This window comes from Fukomys damarensis, unplaced genomic scaffold, assembly GCF_012274545.1.
Source record: "Fukomys damarensis isolate Sample0158 unplaced genomic scaffold, DMR_v1.0_HiC HiC_scaffold_33, whole genome shotgun sequence".
Lineage (NCBI taxonomy): Eukaryota > Metazoa > Chordata > Mammalia > Rodentia > Bathyergidae > Fukomys > Fukomys damarensis.
Genome location: NW_022900945.1, coordinates 1233983 through 1251751, shown reverse-complemented (window position 1 = coordinate 1251751; position 17769 = coordinate 1233983). Strand labels below are relative to the sequence as shown.

Here is a 17769-nt window from a genome sequence, read left to right as displayed (position 1 = left end):
CGCCGGCCGGCTCTCGGGCCACCCGCATCCGGACCGCGCTCCCACAGGTCCTCAGCACCTGGGCCACCTGCTCGCTGGTCATGCCTTGCACGTTGGTGTCACCAATCGTCAGGATGTGGTCCCCGGTCTGCAGCCGTCCATCCTTCAACCAAGGGAACAGAGCTTCCTCAGGGCCGAGGCTCACTTCCCGTCCACCAGCTCGTCACTGCCAGGGCTGAGACCAGGGCCCCGGGGAAGCTGAGAAGGCGCGAGGCGGAGACGGTCGCGGTGAGTCAGGGCGAGACCTGGCTAGGGTGGGCACCGAGTGCTCGACTCCTGCCTGGTGGGCTGAGCGTCAACGGCCTGCGACCCCGGGCAGGAGCCTGGACTCGGGAGGGGAGGGCAGAGGCTTGGGTAACGCCGCACGGCCACCAAGGGTAGGAGCCGGGGAGCGGGCGGCAGGATGACAGGACGCGCAGGGCAGGGCTGAGGGCAACAGCGGGGAGGAGTCGGCCCAGCCAGGCGCCAGCCACACTTGGGGAGAATCCAGAAAGGGGTGACAGCACGAGGACCAGGGCGGCAGATGGGACAGGAGGCGGACTCCACACGTGTCTTCAGAGGTGTCAACAGGGTCTGCTGACAGCTTCTGTCTGGGTGTGGAAAGGGGGCCCAGGATATACCCGAGTAACTGGCAAAGATAATGAAGACAGGGGAGGCTGAGGCAGGCCGCCTGCTGAGCATGAGGCCAGCCTGAACTACTAGGGAGACCTCCGTCTCCAGACACAGAAGACAGGGCTGGGGACCGGGCTGCTCAACGCTGGCTCACGGCAGGGGTGCGACCCTCGCTCTGGGCTCAGAGGGTGGACGCGCTCCCGTCCCAGGCCAGCGAGGAGGGCAGGGTGGGCACGGGCTATCGTGCTGCCTCAGCTGCGCGGGACGCGGTGTCTGCCCTTAAACGCACACGTCCCTCCAACGTAAGGGTACGACATCATTCTTCCCAATGTGTCTGTCCCGAGCATCGGTCGTTTCTGCTTCCTTTGGTGGAATTTTTGAAACAGTTGAACCTTCTGCATTTTTATGAAGTTTATCCCATCAGAAATTTTGACTTCTCTTTAATTCATTACAGCATCCTGAAGATGTCAAAATGTCAACGTAGCTGGTTTTCAAAAAGTCACACCTGTGCGACCTGACAGGCGAAAAGCCACTTCCCTGCACCACCCTGCGCAGAGAAGACAGCTTTGGAAGGCCCCGTCCGCGCCCCGCTCTGGCATGGCCTCCTGCCGGGGCGCCCCGGGCGGCAGCAACGGAACAGGCCGCTCTCCCACACCAGGGCGGGCACCAACCCACCCGGTTCCCGCACACGAGACGTGGCCTGCAGCTGTAGAAAAGTCTGAACAAAATGAAGATGAAGAGCAGACACAGTACTTTGTGGGGCAGAGGGTGCAGCTCAGTGCCTGCAGGCAGGGGGCCCTGGGTTCGAGCCCCAGCACAAAGGCAAGGAGGAGGAAGACAACAGGGAAGAAGGAAAGGAAGGGGAGAGGGGAGAAAGGAAGGGGAAAGCAGACACCTTGCAACTGGGAGAGGACAGCTTGAGAAGGAAGCCGGGCCCGGAACGGCCGAGCTAATCTGGGCCCACACTGCTAACGCCTGTCCTGCCTGGCGCCCTGCCCCATGGGGTCCGTAAACTACAGGTGGAAAATGTTTTTCCTGGACCAGGGATCGAACTCAGAACCTTGTGCTTGCCAGGCAGGCACGGCCCCATGGAGCCACGTCCCCTGCCCCCGGTGAGGCTCTGAGGAGGAGGATTAAGGCTGGAAGTGCCCACTCTGAGGCCCGGGCCAGGCTGCACGCTGTGCCCTGCTGTGGGTGCTGCAGGAGCGCTGGGCCCTCGCTGCCCACCAGGAGGAGGCGCGGATTCACTGTACCCCAACTGGAGGGGAGGGAGCTGGGGCGGGAGAGGGTTCTGCTCTCACTGGGAACGAGGACGCGCTGCGGAGGTCCATGCTGGACACCAGCCGGGTCGGCAGACAGCCCACAGGTACATCTGTGCCGGGCACCTGGCCTGCGGCTGGCACGAGGGCTCAGCGGCTCCATTTTCTTCTGATTTTACCTCAACCCTTGATTTGAAGTGGCGCGGATAATTTGCATCTGTCACTGAAAGTTGAGCATCTCCTCTGGCAGGAGAGCAGGTGTTCTGAGGCCTTCGTGAGTGCAAAAATAGTCATGAGATTGACGGAAAGAAGCCGCGGTGACAGCTCACTCTGTCCAGCCGGTTCCTGGTCCACAACCACTTCCTAACCCAGCTGGGAAACCTGCAGGGCTTCAGGTGGTGGGCCGGGGAGAGTGGAAACAGCTATGCAAGTTAGCAGCATTTGGGCTGAAATGTTACTTTGTATTTTAAGTTCTGTGACACATTGTGAATGATACTTTCAATTGAAAAACAAATGTTTGCGCTGGGCTCAGTGGTACAAGCCTGTGGTCCTACCACTTGGAAGGCTGAGGCAGGAAGATCCTTTCAGCCCCGGAATTTGAGGCCAGCCTGGACAATATAGTAAGATCCTATCTCAAAAAATATTTTAAGGATTTTCTTGAAACCTACAGTGAATCAGGGCTGAACTACAAAAAGAAATAAAGAAATCTTTATTTTTTCTTCTTCAAAAAATGAAAAAAAAAGTACAAATACTTCCATAAGTCAGCCTTGCTCTGGGCCCATAACTTTATATCCCTGTTTGTAACTTTTATCTTGTGCCATTAAATGTTAAAAGTGTTGAACTTTCTTTTCATTTACACAGAGGCTTGCTGCTGAGAGTTTGCCTTAAACCTCAGAGGAGACTTGGACTTGGACTTGGGCGTGAATGCTGTCTGCCCAAAGCCGTCCACACGGGGTAAAAGGGCAGGGAGAGGCTGCTGAGGTCCCTGCTGCTGTCTTACAGCCAGCCAGCTATAGGCTGAAACCTCTACAAACTGAGCTGAGTGGTTGTGCGCTAAATAAGCCTTTTCCCCTTTAACTTCGGGGGCCATGTATTTTGTCTGAACAAGGAGAGAAAAATAACTAAGACAATTAGTGAGAAGGCTGCTGCTTTCTTCTATTCATGCCAATGTCTTCAGCATCTGGCTTCAAAGAACACTGCTGGGTTTTCCTCTCCGGGCCAGCGTTCACCCAGTTGCAGGATGCCGCCGTCACAGAGCAGGGAGAAATCTGGCTTCGACCGGAAGCAGAGGCTCCGATGTCCCTGCAGTCACTCCTGGCGCCCTGCCCATGCCTGAGAAGCCGAGCTCAGCAGTGACGGGGAAACCGAAACCTCATCATAACCCTTCAGACACTGCGTGGACCTTTGATCTGTCAGCCACAAGTCACCTTGTCACAGCACACACTGGCATTCAGGGGACACCAACTCAGACCTTCTGCATATGGACATTTTTCCTATATCATAAAAAATCAATTGGTGAGCCGGGGATTTAGCTCAGTGGTTCCACCGCCTGCCTTACAAGTGCAAGGTTCTGAGATGCCCGGTACAAAAAAAAAAAAAAATGGTGACTCTCAATGAAAAATCTCCAAATATTGGGAAGTTTGGGCTTATGGTAAATACAATTTTCTTAATTCTAATTTTTTAAAAGCTTTAAATTTATCATTGCCAACTAACATTATCATAGTTTTCCTGGGCAGAACAGGCTCATTTTACTCATTTTTGAAGGAATTGCCTTTCAATACTTCACAACATAATTTTTCTAACAGTTATTATTTCAAAAATAAAAACGCTAGCTGGGCGTGGTGGTGCACAACTGTAATCCCAGCACTTGGGAGGCTGAGGCAGGAGGATCGCTCTGAGTTCAAGACCACCCTGGGCTACACAGTGAGTTCCAGGTCAGCCTCAACTACATAGTGAGACCCTGTCTCAAAAAACCAAAAATAAATAAATTAATAATAATAATAAAAACTCTGCTCTGTATTAAAAAAAGGAAACAAATAAAAGATCTAGCTCAACTCACAAAGGTTCTTTCTCAAGACAGTCACCGCGCTTCAGTCCACAGCAAGAGAGCTTTTCAGTGCCTTCCCTTTGGCCACTATCATGGCCTGTCTGGTACCTAGATGTCCCCCAAAGCCTCAAGCACTCACTGGTAGTGCTTTTGGAGGTGACTGCATCACAGGTGTGATAACTGGATTAGTAGTTCTGATTAGCATCGTTCTGAGTGTGGAGACTAAGAAGGCCCACCCTGGGCGTGGGTGGCACCAACCAATAGGCTTGTAGCCTGGATCAATAAAAAGGGAAAGGGAGGCTTGCTGCTTCCTGTCTTCTGCCTACCCTGGCATGGACTGTTCCTCCTCTGTGATGACCCCTGCCATGCTGTCCTGCCCTGCAGCCAGCTAACTATGAACTGAAGCCTCTACAACCGTGATCTGAAATAAGCCTTTCCTCCCTGAACTTGTGGGTATCAGGTATTTTGTCCCAGCAATGAGGATGTAACTAAAACAAATCACACAATATTAGAGACACACTGAAGGTCCACGTTCACTGACTTTTACTAGGCTTCTCAGAGCCGTAAACGAATTCGGTGTTTCTTTTCTACCATGGGGAGCACGTGTGGGGACAGAACACAGAGACCAAACACACTTCAGTGTCATGGCTGTGTTTTGCACTAAGACACTGGCAGCGTCTACCTCTCCGTGTCACCAGCACTAGTGCGGGGGTGGCAGGGACGGAGACGTCACTGTGTCACTGCTGTAAAATCATTTGCTCTCAGACACCCAGAGCCTACAGCCCAAGCTTGAGAACTGCTGCTGGCACACACTGGGCGCGCTGAAGGGCAATGGGAATGTGAGCAGCACCACCCCTCGGACAGGGGCACAGCTGGTGTGGCCTGGTACGCATGCCTGGCATCCCGGCAGTCCAGGAGGCTGATGCAGGAGGATCACAACTTTGAGCCCAGCCTGTATGACAGTGACTTAGCAAGACCCTGTCTCAAAATAAAAATTTAAAAGGGCTGTCATTGGCCAGGCGTGGTGGCGCACGCCTGTAATCCCAGCACTCGGGAGGCTGAGGCAGGTGGATCACTGTGAGCTCGAGACCAGCCTGGGTTACAAGTGAGTTCTAGATCAGTCCCAACTACATGGTGAGACCCTGTCTCAAAAAACAAACAAACAAAAAAAAAGGGCTGTCATGTAGCTCACTGGAAAGCCCTGGGTTAAATCCCCAGTACCGCCAAAATAGTTGGATCAATGTTGATCAGAAAGGAGGAGGGAGGAACAAAGAACAGGCCCCAGGCTGTGGTGGGTACTCTGGGAGGCCGAGGCAGGAGGATCATGAGTTTGAGGACAGCCTGGGCTGCAAAGTGAGACTGGACTCAAAAGACAAAAAACAAAACAAAAACAAAAAAAAAAACCATAACAATGACTACAATAAAAGGTAACACTTGATTTATAGTACCAGGGAATTTAATTCAAGGAAAATATTTATAATCACTGTACCTTCTAATTTTATAATTTAAGCCCTTGAAAGATAAACTGGAGGGGAACAATGTGGGTGTTTGACATTCCTTAACACTTACAAGAATATTCATTAACAGTTCTTTTCAATAAAAAAGTGGGGCTTCTCTGCTGGAACCAGGAAGCCAGTCTGTATAGGCCAAACCAACACGAATCCAAAAGGAAAGTGATTTAGGAACTGTGCAAAGTGAAGCAGAGTGGAACCGACCCTTGTGGAATAGAACGCTTTTGTTGGTTTGTTTTTTGAGGCAGGGTCTTACTACACGGCCACGGCTGGCTCCAACACGGGGTGACCCTCCTGCCTCAGCCTCCGAATCGCTGGGTTTACAGGCACCGTCACACGCGGGGCTTACTTTTAAGCTATAATTAAGTTCTAGTCATAAAGTTACATATCCTGGTAATTCGTTTTATAAAACTGCATTTCAAGTCATAAAGTTTATTCTGTAAAAGTTCACTCACCCGGTCTGCCAGCCCCCCGGGCACGATTGTCCTCACCACCACGCCGCTCGACTTCCCCCCGACGATCCCGAACCCCAGTCCAGAGCCGTCATTGATGAGCTCCACCTCCTCCATGCGGCCCCAGCAGGCCTGCGGACGACAGCCAGTGAGAGCAGGCATCAGACGCACCTGGGCTTTGGGCCAAGCACATGCAGGTCACCGCCAAGCTGTTCACTGTGGTGACCCGGAGTCTGAGAGGCACACAGAGACACGTGCATACACAGTCACACGCACACAGACACAGACACACGCTCACACACAGAGGTAAGCGCACAGGAACACCCATGCACACACAGACACACACGCACACACATGGAAACAGACACCCCATGCTTAGGGATCATGTGATCCAGGAGAGAACTTGAAACAACCAAACTGGTAGAGAAAACGTCTGTGAATACCCAAGACCTACAAAACGTTAGAAAAACGCAGGACGACCTCTGCTCTGCCAGCTGAAATCTGCTTTGTTTAGTTCGAAACTAACAGACACCGGAGGCACTGACTGCAGGGCGGGACATCCGGCCCCATCCTGAGGTAGCGGCCTATCGAGGCCCCCGCCCCAAAGTTTTGTAAGCCTCATGGCTGCAAAGGCCAAGATGAAAAGAACCACTGTTCACGTTGCTTGGCTGACTGGGACACCCCCTCCCCCTGGGCTGGGATAGAGAGCTGGATGAATCTTAGAGGTGAACTCCTAACTACACAGAACTGCTACCGCCGGGTTAAAGTTACGGTCTTGTGACCGTGATTTGTACATCCGCAATGTGAAATGACGTGAAATACCACCGGAATGAGGTCACGGCTGCAAACCCTATAAAAGAGGGAGCTAGACCAAGTGCGTGGCTGATCTCTGGTACTGCTTTTACTGTGTGTGACTGACCGTCTGTGGACAAAATAAACTTTTTATTTTACTTTCATTCTGCGCCTCTCTCTGAGGGTCACTTTCCAATTCCTCCTGAAAGAAAACCACAGTTTGGATATCAGACCCTGGCTGCAGCTCCAAGAGGCAAAACCAGGCCCAGCACCACTAACGTGTTCATTGGAGTTGAGGAGAACCCCAGCGCGTCACAGAGATGTCAGGGGCTGGGATGGGGAGCAAGACATACAACTCAGTGTGAGCAGAGGGCCAGCGCAGTGGTGCATGCTGTAATCCCAGCACTTGGGAGGCCGAGGCAGGAGAATCTCTTTGGGTTCGAGGCCAGTCTGAACTACGGGAGGCAGGAGGACCACAAGTTCAAGCCCAGCCTTTGTGACTTAGCTGCTTAGAGCCCTTGTCTCAAAATTTTAAAAATGAAAAAAGGGCTGGCAAGGTTGCCATGAGAAGGCCTAGGTTCAATAGCCAGCACCTCACACACAAATAATAATAATCATTACATAAGTAACGGGAGCACTGGGAACACATGACGAGTTGCTACTGGAACATACCCGGTACCTGGGAAGCACCAACGTTCCCTTACATCACCCAGAAAGCCGGCTCTTCATACCAAACAACACCCCACTGCACACTGCCTGCTACGTAAACAGCGCTGAGTAAATGCTGCAGAACCAACAGGGCAAGGCCCCGCTGACCTGTGCTGCGAAGGGCCTTCCTGTGTACCAGATGGGCTGTTTTCCCTTTCGTCCCAAAGAAGGAAAGTAAATAAATCAGGGAGTACTTAGTGTAACAAGAAAATCAGATTTCTTTGCATTCTGAAGATGCAGACCCCAAATCTGTAAAAAGTTACAAAGCAAGTGCAAGGCTCCCAAGAAGACATACTCCTCTTCCAAACTGCAGCACACATCCTTATGTAAGAACCACAGTTCTGTCCCATCAATAACCTAGCTGTAACTGCTCATCACAACTTATAAAAATACTGCCTTTGAAAGAAACCAGATTTCAGAAATTCAACAGTAAATCTCTAATTAAAAATTCTCGCTGGGTGTGGTGGCTCATGCCTGTAATCCTCGGGAGGCTGAGCCAGAAGGATTGCTGTGAGTTCGAGACCAGCCTGAGCTACATAGTGAGTTCCACATCATTCTCACTACATAATGAGACCCTGTCTCAAACCCCCCCCAAAAGGGGGGGATAAAACCCAAATAAAAATCAAATCACTTATGCTAAGTGTCCACAAAGCTGTTTATCTGGCTTCCCAAGGACTTGGAATTAGAAAGATAATAGCCAAATTCCCCAAACAGGCCAGTTTCTACTGCCATGATAATAAAGGTAATCCTTACATACCCCCCCCCAAAAAAAAAAAAAAAAAAAAAAACCACCTCTTAATTAATTAACTGGCTACATCATCAAGAAACACAAGACTTTCCATCATCAAATAAATTATACCTAATAGTCAATGTGGCCTATATGTTACATAATAATCTTAAAAAGCCAAGCCTGGTGGTGGTGCACACCTGTAATCTCAGCACTAGGGAGGCTGAGGCAGGAGGATTTCCATGATTTCCAGGCCAGCCTGGGCTACACAGTGAGTTTCAAGGTCAGCCTGCACTACAAAGCAAGACCTTGTCTCAAAAAAAACAAACAAAAAAGTAATAATAGTTATAATCTTAAGAAGGACATTGAAAAGACAAAAAATGAATAAAATATATTGGGAGGCTGAGGCAGGAGGATCAGTGTGAGCTCAAGGGCAGCCTGAACTACACAGTGAGACCTTGGCTCAAAACAAACCGACAGACACCCTCCATGAGACATGGTGTCAGCACGCGGGCTGGCAACGTGCTGGGTGAGATCAAGTCGAGTGCTGAGTGCAGACTCACCTCCACCACCCAGGCATCACCCGCAACTTACTGCGACGGGCGTGGGGTCAGCAGGGGGCCCGCAGCTCTCGGGGCCGGGCTCCCGGGCCACCACCAGGTTCAATGGTCCTGGGCTGTGCTGCAGCAGTGCGATGGCCTGCAGGTGGGACACACGCTGGTCCAGGGCCGTGTGGTTGATGGCCAGGATCTGGTCGTTCTCCTTGAGCCGCTGGCCCCTTCGGCAGGGAGAGAAGAGCGTGGGGTTGGATGCGGCCTCACTGGGGTTCGGCAGAGCTGGGCACTGCTGTGCGGTGCGGCTCCTGGGCACAATTGTCCTTGTGGGCCCTCGGCTCCTCTCTTGGCCTGGCCGGCGGTCAGCCAGCCACAGCAGGCACCAACACACAAGAGCACACACACACTGTACAACAAACACACGCACGCACACACTGTACAGCACACACACTCACACTGTACAACACACACGAGCACACGCACACTGTACAACACACACACACACTATACAACACACACACACTGTACAACACACACACTCACACTGTACAACACACACGAGCACACGCACACTGTACAACACACACTCACATTGTACAACACACACGCACACTCACACTGTACAACACACACACACTGTACAACACACACGCACATGCTGTACAACACACACTCACACTGTAAAGCCAACTGCCGAGGCCGTTGCCCAGGTTTCCACAACACTGCCAGAACCCGGGTCCCGAGCTCCTTGCTGGGCTCTGCCAGCTACGCCACTGCCTCGTAGCCTGCAGGCCGCCCCTGGCGGCCTGGCCCTGTCCGTGGAGGCCTGAGCCCTGCACACCCACGGCACCTTCCAAACCTGTGCCACCCTCTTCCCTAGGACCAGTGTCCAACGTCCAGCCCAGCTGAAAGGACTGCACCTAAGGGGAACTAAATGCCTGCTGCACTAGCACGGCCACAGGGTGTCAGGGAGTGCTCGACCTCACGGGGCGTCTGCTGTCCTCCCCGCCGACATGGCCTCCAAGCGGCCAATCTCACAGGGACCTGGTCTTGCTCGTGCACTCTCGGGCAGCCCGGCCGCCTGGCCTGGCCGGAACCTTCACCTAAAACCCACACCCTGGGTCTCTCCTGCCCGCTGCGTGGCCGAGTCCCCATCCCGCCACGGGCCAGGCACGGCACACACCTGTTGCCTGCCACTCACAAGGCTGAGCTGCGGGAGCGCAGGTTCAGGCCCCGCCCGGCACTCACAGGAGGCTGTGTGGGGCTGGAGGAGGGAGGAGGTCCACGCGATCACCCGTCCAGGGCCTCCAGCGAAGGGAGGGGAGCGTGGCAACGGCCTCACGGAGGAAGGGCTCCTTACGGACGCACAGTCCTCATGTGCACAGCTAGAGAGCTGCTCCCCAGACTGCCCGCACCCCCAACTCGACTGTGTCCCCGAAGACAGGCCCGGTTCCGGATGCCCTGGACCAGCAGGGGCGAGCTGACTGCATCTCGGGGCATCTCTGGCCCTGCCCCGCGGGGAGCGCACCCTCCGGCTCTGAACGTGCCTGGTGAGGACCAGAAACCACAGACCCCACCATGCGTCATGCGGAGCTGCTCCCCAGACTGCCCGCACCCCCAACTCGACTGTGTCCCCGAAGACAGGCCCGGTTCCGGATGCCCTGGACCAGCAGGGGCGAGCTGACTGCATCTCGGGGCATCTCTGGCCCTGCCCCGCGGGGAGCGCACCCTCCGGCTCTGAACGTGCCTGGTGAGGACCAGAAACCACAGACCCCACCATGCGTCATGCGCTCGCCACCGGCTGCACCACTGAGCGGCCAAGAGATGGGGAAGGCGCTGACCTTGGGAATCAGATGGGTGTGAGGTGTGCGTTGGGAGATCAAGTAAGACAGTGATGACGAAGACGATGTTTCCGGAATCGTGAGGGGAGCACAGTGCCTACCTGTCCGCCACGCTGCCTGGATGCACCTCCTTCACGAAGACGTCCACCTCTCTGGGCTGCTGGCTCCTCAGGGCCACCACGCTGAAGCCCAGGCCCCCGGCGGGCGGCCGCTCGATGACTATGTACTCGATCTGCCGGCCCTGAGGAGGGGCAGAGGGACAAAAGCTGTCACCAACTTAGCACACTTGGGGAAAACTGCACTCCATGGGGGAGGGAACATAAGGAAAAAGGAATCAGATCCAGGCGTGGTGGTGCACTCATCTTCCCAGCACTCTAGGAAGCCGAGGCAGGAGGATTTCAAGATGTAACCCAGCCCAGGCAACTTAGTGAGTCCCTGTCTCAAAATAAAGAATAAAAAAAAAGAGATAAAGATGTATCTCAGGCACCGAGTTCAATCCCCAATACCAAAAATAAGAAAAAACATCCCAAATGATACTTAACCATCGCACCTTAAGCAGATATGTCATTGCATTTTATTTTGAGGCACAGTCTTGCTAAAGCGTCCAGGCTGTTCTAAACTCGTGACCTCCCTGCCTCAGCCTCCCTAGCAGCTGGGATTACAGGTGATGCCCTGTGACCAGTTCAGATGGTTTTAAGTTTCAAACTCAAATTTCATTTTCAGAGGTATTTATTAGATGGTGAGGTAAATAACACAAAATCAATGCCCCCCCAATTCCATTTTTACTTAGTCTTCAATAGGGCACCGGAGTACAGCGGGGTCACTGTGAGGACCACCCCACTGGGCTCCAAAAGCCACGCGATTCCTGTAACCACCAGGTCCGCTCTGTGCAGCCGTGAGCCAGTCCAGCCCGCTTCCCTTCCCATGGCCCTCCTTTCCCACCACACCGCAGGCCTCCTGTCCTTAGGGCGGAAGCTCCATTCCGGGCTGGAATCCGCCTCAAACCCCTCCCGACACCGACTCTCTTGAGGGACTTTAAGACAAACAATTTCCAGCAGACAGGCTGGAGAGCGGTGTGGGGTCTCCCTCACCTCAGACGGGAGCAGGCGAAGCACATGCACCTCAGGGCCAGGACCACCACTTTTCTCTTTAACCTGGGACAGAGAATCAGAGCTCTTCCAATGGCTGCGCTCACCTGAGCCAGCCGCTCCACGGTGGTGTGGAAGTCTTCGCCCCCAGACTGGGACTGCGGGGTCCAAGCGCTGGGACCGGAGGTGGCTGTGTGGGCATCGGTGGGCCGGGGCGCAGGGCCAGGGGCAGCGGTACGGTCGGTGAACACGAGCAGGCCCTTCCGGGAGAAGTCAAAGTCGGCAGTGCTCACCGGGGGGCTGTGGCCGAGCTGGGGACCAGAAATGAGCAGCGGGAAGGAGACCGGTTGGTCACTGCACACCAGAGGGGCTCAGGGCAGACACACGTGAGGCCGGCACACGGGCACACGCCCACACGTAGTCCATCTACTCGGGAGGCTGAGGCAGGGGGACCAGGAGCTGCAGCCCAGCCTGGGCAGCACAGTTCACCCAGTTCAAAACATTAAAAAATAAAAAGACAGAGAGAAAAAGAGAGACAGACAGACAGCGAGACAGAGACAGCGAGAGAGACAGAGACACAGAAAGAGAGACAGAGAGAAGTAAATAGGAGTGAAAGAAGTTAAGCATGGCCAGTCATGCGCCACCACACTGGGCTACATGTTTTTTGTTTTGCTTTGTTTGAAACGGTCTCGCTGTGCAGCCCAGGCTGGCCTCGAACTCATAGCAATCCTCCTGCCTCAGCCTCCTCAGTGCTGGGCCCAGTTTTAAATAAGCACAGAAACCCTCCAAAGCCTGGCCTATGATGCATCATCCAAACCGGGCAGCTCCCAGCCCCGTCACCCCAGGCGCGAGCCTGTGGACACCATGCTGTTCCTCCTGCCGTGCCGGCCCCGCTAGCACTCACCTGGCTCTTGAGCTGCCGCAGGGACCGCTGCAGCGTGAGGATCTGCGTGAAGAGCGGGCTCTGCAGTGTGTCGCAGAGGGTGGACAGCGTGTCATGCTGCGACGTGTCCCCCTTGTCCTGCAGCTTGGCCTGGAGCCGCTGGAGCCGCCGCAGCACCTGCAGCTCGTCTGGGAGAGCAGCCCTGAGTCTCGCCTGCCACCTGCCGGCCACCACCCGCCCGCCACCAGACCCAGGCCGCGCCTACCTGTGGCGGGGTTTTCGGGCATCGCGGATTTTCTCGGCAGTCACTTGCAAAGAAACCTGAGGAGAAATTTAAAACACGAAGATGAATTTCCACAGTGCGAAAGCGTGGCTGCTCCACAGGAAAGGGAGAGGCAGCCGAGGATACCACGGTCACGGCACCCCACCCGGAGGAGCAGGAGAGGCCCAGGCAGAGCTGGTAACGCAGAGGCAGTTTCCTCCTGCAGCTAAACGAGGGCACAAGCCGGTTTCTTCGGGAGTTAAAAGTACACATACGGTATGAGCAAAACCTCTCGTACTCACAAATACTCACCAAGGGAAAAGGAAATACCAGTCCACGAAAGACCCACGCATGAGGGTTCCTAGCACTTTATTTATAAAAGCCCCAAGAGGCAAGCTGAGGGTGGTGGAGCTCACCCATAATTCCAGCACTCTGGAGGCCGAGGCAGGAAAATCACTGTGAGTTCAAGGCCAGTCTGAACTACACAGCAAGACCTTGTCTCTGAAAATAAAAAAAGAGCGAAAGGAAAGAAAAGATACAGCAGCCTGGTTTCATTCATGTGAAGGTCAGTAGGTGAATCAGCCACAGGGCTCAAAAGGCAGCACGAGCCAGACACAGCGGCGTATTAAATAAAAGCATATACTTTCCTTTTATTTCATTCTTTTTGTCCTTTTGTCTTCTATGTTGCCCAGGTTGGTCTAGAATCCGTAGATGCTAGCGACCCTCCCGCCTCAGCCTGCCCCGCAAATGGGACTAGAGACAGACACTACCATGCTGGCTTTTCTTTCCTCCTTTAATCACAGGCCCAGCGGAGGACTTAGGAGGATAGGACAAGGGTTTTCCTCCCTGACAGCAGGCCGGGGTTTGAGGGAGCCTTGGGAAGAGGAACTGTCCCACGTGTGAGCAGGCCGGGGTTTGCACACCAGCAGTTAGGACTCCACACTCCAAGTGGGCTGTATCACTGTAAGCGCTTTTTACCTTAATAACATGACTGTTTTTGATACCGGGGATCAAACTCAGAAGTTTGTGCTTGTGAGGCAGGCGCGGTACCACTGTGCCAAATCCCTGGCCCAATAACATAAAATTTTTAAAAGGTCCTGGGCTGGAGAAAAATATGTGAAGAAATTGGATTTAGGGGAATTCAACAGTTAAGACACCGGCTCTGCATCCCTGTTCCCGCCTGTCCCCTCCCTAGTCCCCCAGTGGTGCTGAGGGGACACTTCCGCGATCCGCTCAAAGAGGCCAAGCAACAGGCGCCCACAGCTCAAGCGCAGGAGGTCCCTGGGCACCAACCGAAAGGACCTGCACCAGCGACCATCAGGGAAAGCCGGCACTGCACCACCGACCCTCCCTCGGCGGGCGTCGCGGAGCCCTGACTCGTGGCCGCCGCCTGCTCGGTGCGGAACACGGGCCTCTGCAGAGCCAGGTGCAGGCACACACGGGCAACCTCAGCACGTGGGAGGCCGAGGCCGGAGAACGGAGGGTTCGAGGCCAGCCCGCGTCTTTAAAGCAAGGAATGCAAACCAGAGCAGCAAGACGCCATCTCTTACTGCCAGAGGTCAGTGACACTTACTGATCTGTCAAAGATAAACCATCGCCTGTCCTCCACAGAGAGCAGGTGGGCTGTGGACGTCCTCTCTGCGAGGGCAACCAGCGGAGCCTAAGAGCAGATCCACGTAATATACCTCACTGTTTCACCCACAGCTGCTGTCTGAGTAGCTCTCAGAGAAACACTGCGGGCGACGCCCAGATGTAAGACGGGCCTGACATAAAGTCGCAAGCGCCGGAGACCTGGGGAGAGGGTGAACCACTGCTCCGGCCCAAAGGACGGCACACTCCCAGCACACACGCGCGCACACAGGCTGCCCACAGGTGCCACGGGCCTTGGGTCAGAATGCCGGGCCGTCCACAGTGGGTTTTACGAGCGGTCGAGAATGTCGGGGCTCACAGACTGCGCCCGCTTGTGCAACTGGGGAAGCAGAGAACTGGAGACCGGGAGACGGAAGAGGCTTCCGGAAGGGGAAGGTCTTCCACACTCGGCACGCAAAGCCTCTGCACACGCACCAAGCAGACACGGGCAGGGGAGGACCAGGAAGGGTCTCCAGGCGGCCGAGCAGATGCTTATCAGGCGCAGCTGGCTCGGGAGGGGACGTCCCCACCCCAGGGAGGCGACGCACAGCTCTGCAGCCCTGGAGCAGGGGGGAAACCTCCGGGCAGGGTCTCCAAGTGACGCTGGGTTTGCGGATTCAGGAGCCTCTACGGTTCCACCTTGGTTGTTTTCTCCCACTGAACTGACTTTATTACCACCACGGAAACCTTGAAGTTATCAACAAACTATTTCCTATTAAAAAAAAAAAAAAAAAAAAAAAAAAAAAAAAAAAAAAAAAAAAAAAAAAAAAAAAAAAAAAAAAAAAAAAAAAAACCCACGAGGTTGAATTCTACTTCTGTAGACAAATGTGGGAGGGCAGGAAATGTCAGGGAAAGGAGGAGAATTGCCCACCGGAAGCTGCTCGAGCAGTGCAGCGCACACTGTAGATCCCCTGAGTCCGTCAGGAAGAGGCCTGGGAGACTCATGATCTGTGCGGACCCTGCCGCCAGGACCCTCTGCTCCCGCAGCCAGGTTCCAGCCCACACCAGGGCTGCCGAACATCGGAGGCTCCGCAGTGCAGTGCCACAAGTGGTGGAAAATCCAAAGACAGAACTGCAATGAAGATTAGCTCTTTCGCTTCACAGATTTCAGTGCTGTTTGAATTATGATTTAAAGGCACGGCTTGGGGATGGAGTTCAACAGAGGGGCATCTTCCTAGTGTGTGTGAAGTCCCAGGTTTCAGTCCCCAGCACCACAAGAAAATAGATGAACGGATGGGGCACTTGGCTCAGTGGCACCGCACCTGCCTGGCAAGCACAAGGTCCTGGATTCAATTCCCAGTACTGGAAAAATAAAAATAAATAAAAATTGAAGTCCGTAGCCAACACTGATTAATGGAATGCTTGAAAAAAAGCCGATGCAGCGATAGGAACTTAATTTAAACTTCTGGTTGAAAAAAAACTTGCTGAAAAGTTTTATTAACATCTTCAGCTCAAGAATGTAGGCTAATCTGTAGGGCATGGTGGCGCACGCCTGTGATCCCAGCACTCAGGAGGCTGAGGCAGGAGGATCTCCATGAGTTCGAGGCCAGCCTGGGCCGCACAGTGAGATCAGGGCCAGTCAGAAATACACAGCGAGACCCTGCCTCAAAAAACAAGCAAAAGAATTAAGGTAAATTAAAGGCCCCGGCGGCCACAGGACTTCCGTGCCCTGCAGACCGGGGAGGCCGACGGTGAGTTAGGGCCAGCATCTGGCCAGGCAGAGGTGACATCACAGCCCACAGACTTCAGAGCCACCCAGGCCTGGGGCGGGCAGGGGGCCTCCGCAGCTGGTGCTGGGCTCCCCTCCACTCAACACCAGGCCTCTGTGAGGCGCCCAGAGCGGAGGCCACGTGGGACCCCAGTGGACGCCTGCTGAGCCCCCAGGACGAATGAGTAATAGCCAAGTGCAGCATCCCGACTGGTATGGCACTTGATCTCTGCACTCAGGAGGCAGAGGCAGGACAACTGCAAATTCAAGGCCAACCTGGGTTATGTCAGAAACTTTGGGTTTTGTTTGTTTGGGGTTTTGTAAAACAGTCTCCCTGTGTAGCGCAGGCTGGCCTTGAACTCTCAATGACCCTCCTGTCTCAGCCTCCCAAGTGCTAGAATTACAGGCATGCACCACCACACCCAGCTTATACTTTTTTTACTTTGGGGGGGGGTGTCTCGTTAAATTGCTAAATTGCTCAGGCTGGGTTTGAATTTGTGATACTCCTGCCTCAGTGTTCCAGAAGACTAGGATTACAGGCATGCACCAAAACCACCAGCAAGACCTTGTTGAATGAAAAAGAAAGAAAGGAAAGAAAGAGAGAAAGAAAGGCAAGACTATATTCCTAGGTATTCGGGAGGCTGAGGCAGGAGGATTGCCATGAGTTCGAAGCATCACATACCAACTTCAAGGCCAGCCTGAACTATACAGTGAAACCCCACTCTATCCCTGGGGTTTGGGAATCACACACCCCAGAGCCACTTGCCAGGAGGCACTCAGGAAGCCGGAAATCAAAGCTGCTAAGCGGGGTTCGATCCCAACCCCCAAAATAAAGAAACAAGTGGGAGGGTACCAAAGGCATTAAAGCTCCTCTATTCACACCAGAGCATAAAATGGGGCCTTTGAAAATGACCCCAAATCTACACAAAGACCCCCAAGAAGACCCAGCGGTGCTGTGTGGTCTCAGAAGGAAGGGGAGAGGCGCACTTGTGCCGAGCCACCCACCCTTTAGTGGGACTGGCTGGTTGGACCGCTCCCTCCGCACCTTCCGTGTTTTTGTTTCCATTAAAGTTTAACAAGGAGGTGAACTCAGACTGCCTGGCTGTGCAGTGTAAAGACAGCTACTATGCTTGTGAAGCCAAGTGTGCCCTGTAACATCAGCACTGGGGAGGCTGAGGCAGGAGGATGCGCTCCAGGCCAGCCCGGGAGACACAGCAAGAACGGCCTCAAGAGGGAAAAAATGCAGGTGTAAGGACTGGGAAACGTGAGCCTCTTTCTCAGCAACACTAGGCTTTCAAGTGAATTCCCTGTAAGAAAACACGCTGACGTTTTCCCATTTGCAACCCGAAAGGAAACACCAAGTCGATGGCGGCTTTCTCTCAGCAGGGCTGCTGTTGGAGTCCCGCACAGCTCCCCACTCTGGTCACCCGGCTCCCCGAGAAGCTGCAGGCCGTGGCTACTGAGGCCGGTCGGGAGGGCTTCATTTCTCCCGCGCTTGAACAATCACGTTTTTCACGAAAACCGCAAGGCCGGCGGAACCCGTGCACACGGCGTGCCCCCCGGCACCTCCAGCGCCCTACTGATCCCGAAGTGAAAATCCCGGCAGGGCCCGGTTTGTCTCCGCGCAGGGCGAAGTCCACAGCCGGCCGGGACCGGC

General features: G+C 54.0%; 1 protein-coding gene across 1 annotated transcript in view; it reads right to left on the bottom strand.

Moving 5' to 3' along the window:
- Patj (PATJ crumbs cell polarity complex component) overlaps window positions 1-15657 on the bottom strand; it is a 150568-nt gene extending 134911 nt beyond the window's left edge. The window contains exons 1-8 of the mRNA XM_019204676.2: window positions 15276-15657; window positions 12779-12834; window positions 12535-12701; window positions 11738-11941; window positions 10644-10783; window positions 8742-8925; window positions 5924-6052; window positions 4-142 (exon numbers count right to left, since the gene is read on the bottom strand). Of these exons, the coding sequence (XP_019060221.1) occupies window positions 4-142; window positions 5924-6052; window positions 8742-8925; window positions 10644-10783; window positions 11738-11941; window positions 12535-12701; window positions 12779-12800 (985 nt within the window). The 5' untranslated portion in view covers window positions 12801-12834; window positions 15276-15657. The remainder of the gene's footprint in view (window positions 1-3; window positions 143-5923; window positions 6053-8741; window positions 8926-10643; window positions 10784-11737; window positions 11942-12534; window positions 12702-12778; window positions 12835-15275) is intronic.
- Between the last annotated feature and the right edge of the window lie 2112 nt (window positions 15658-17769).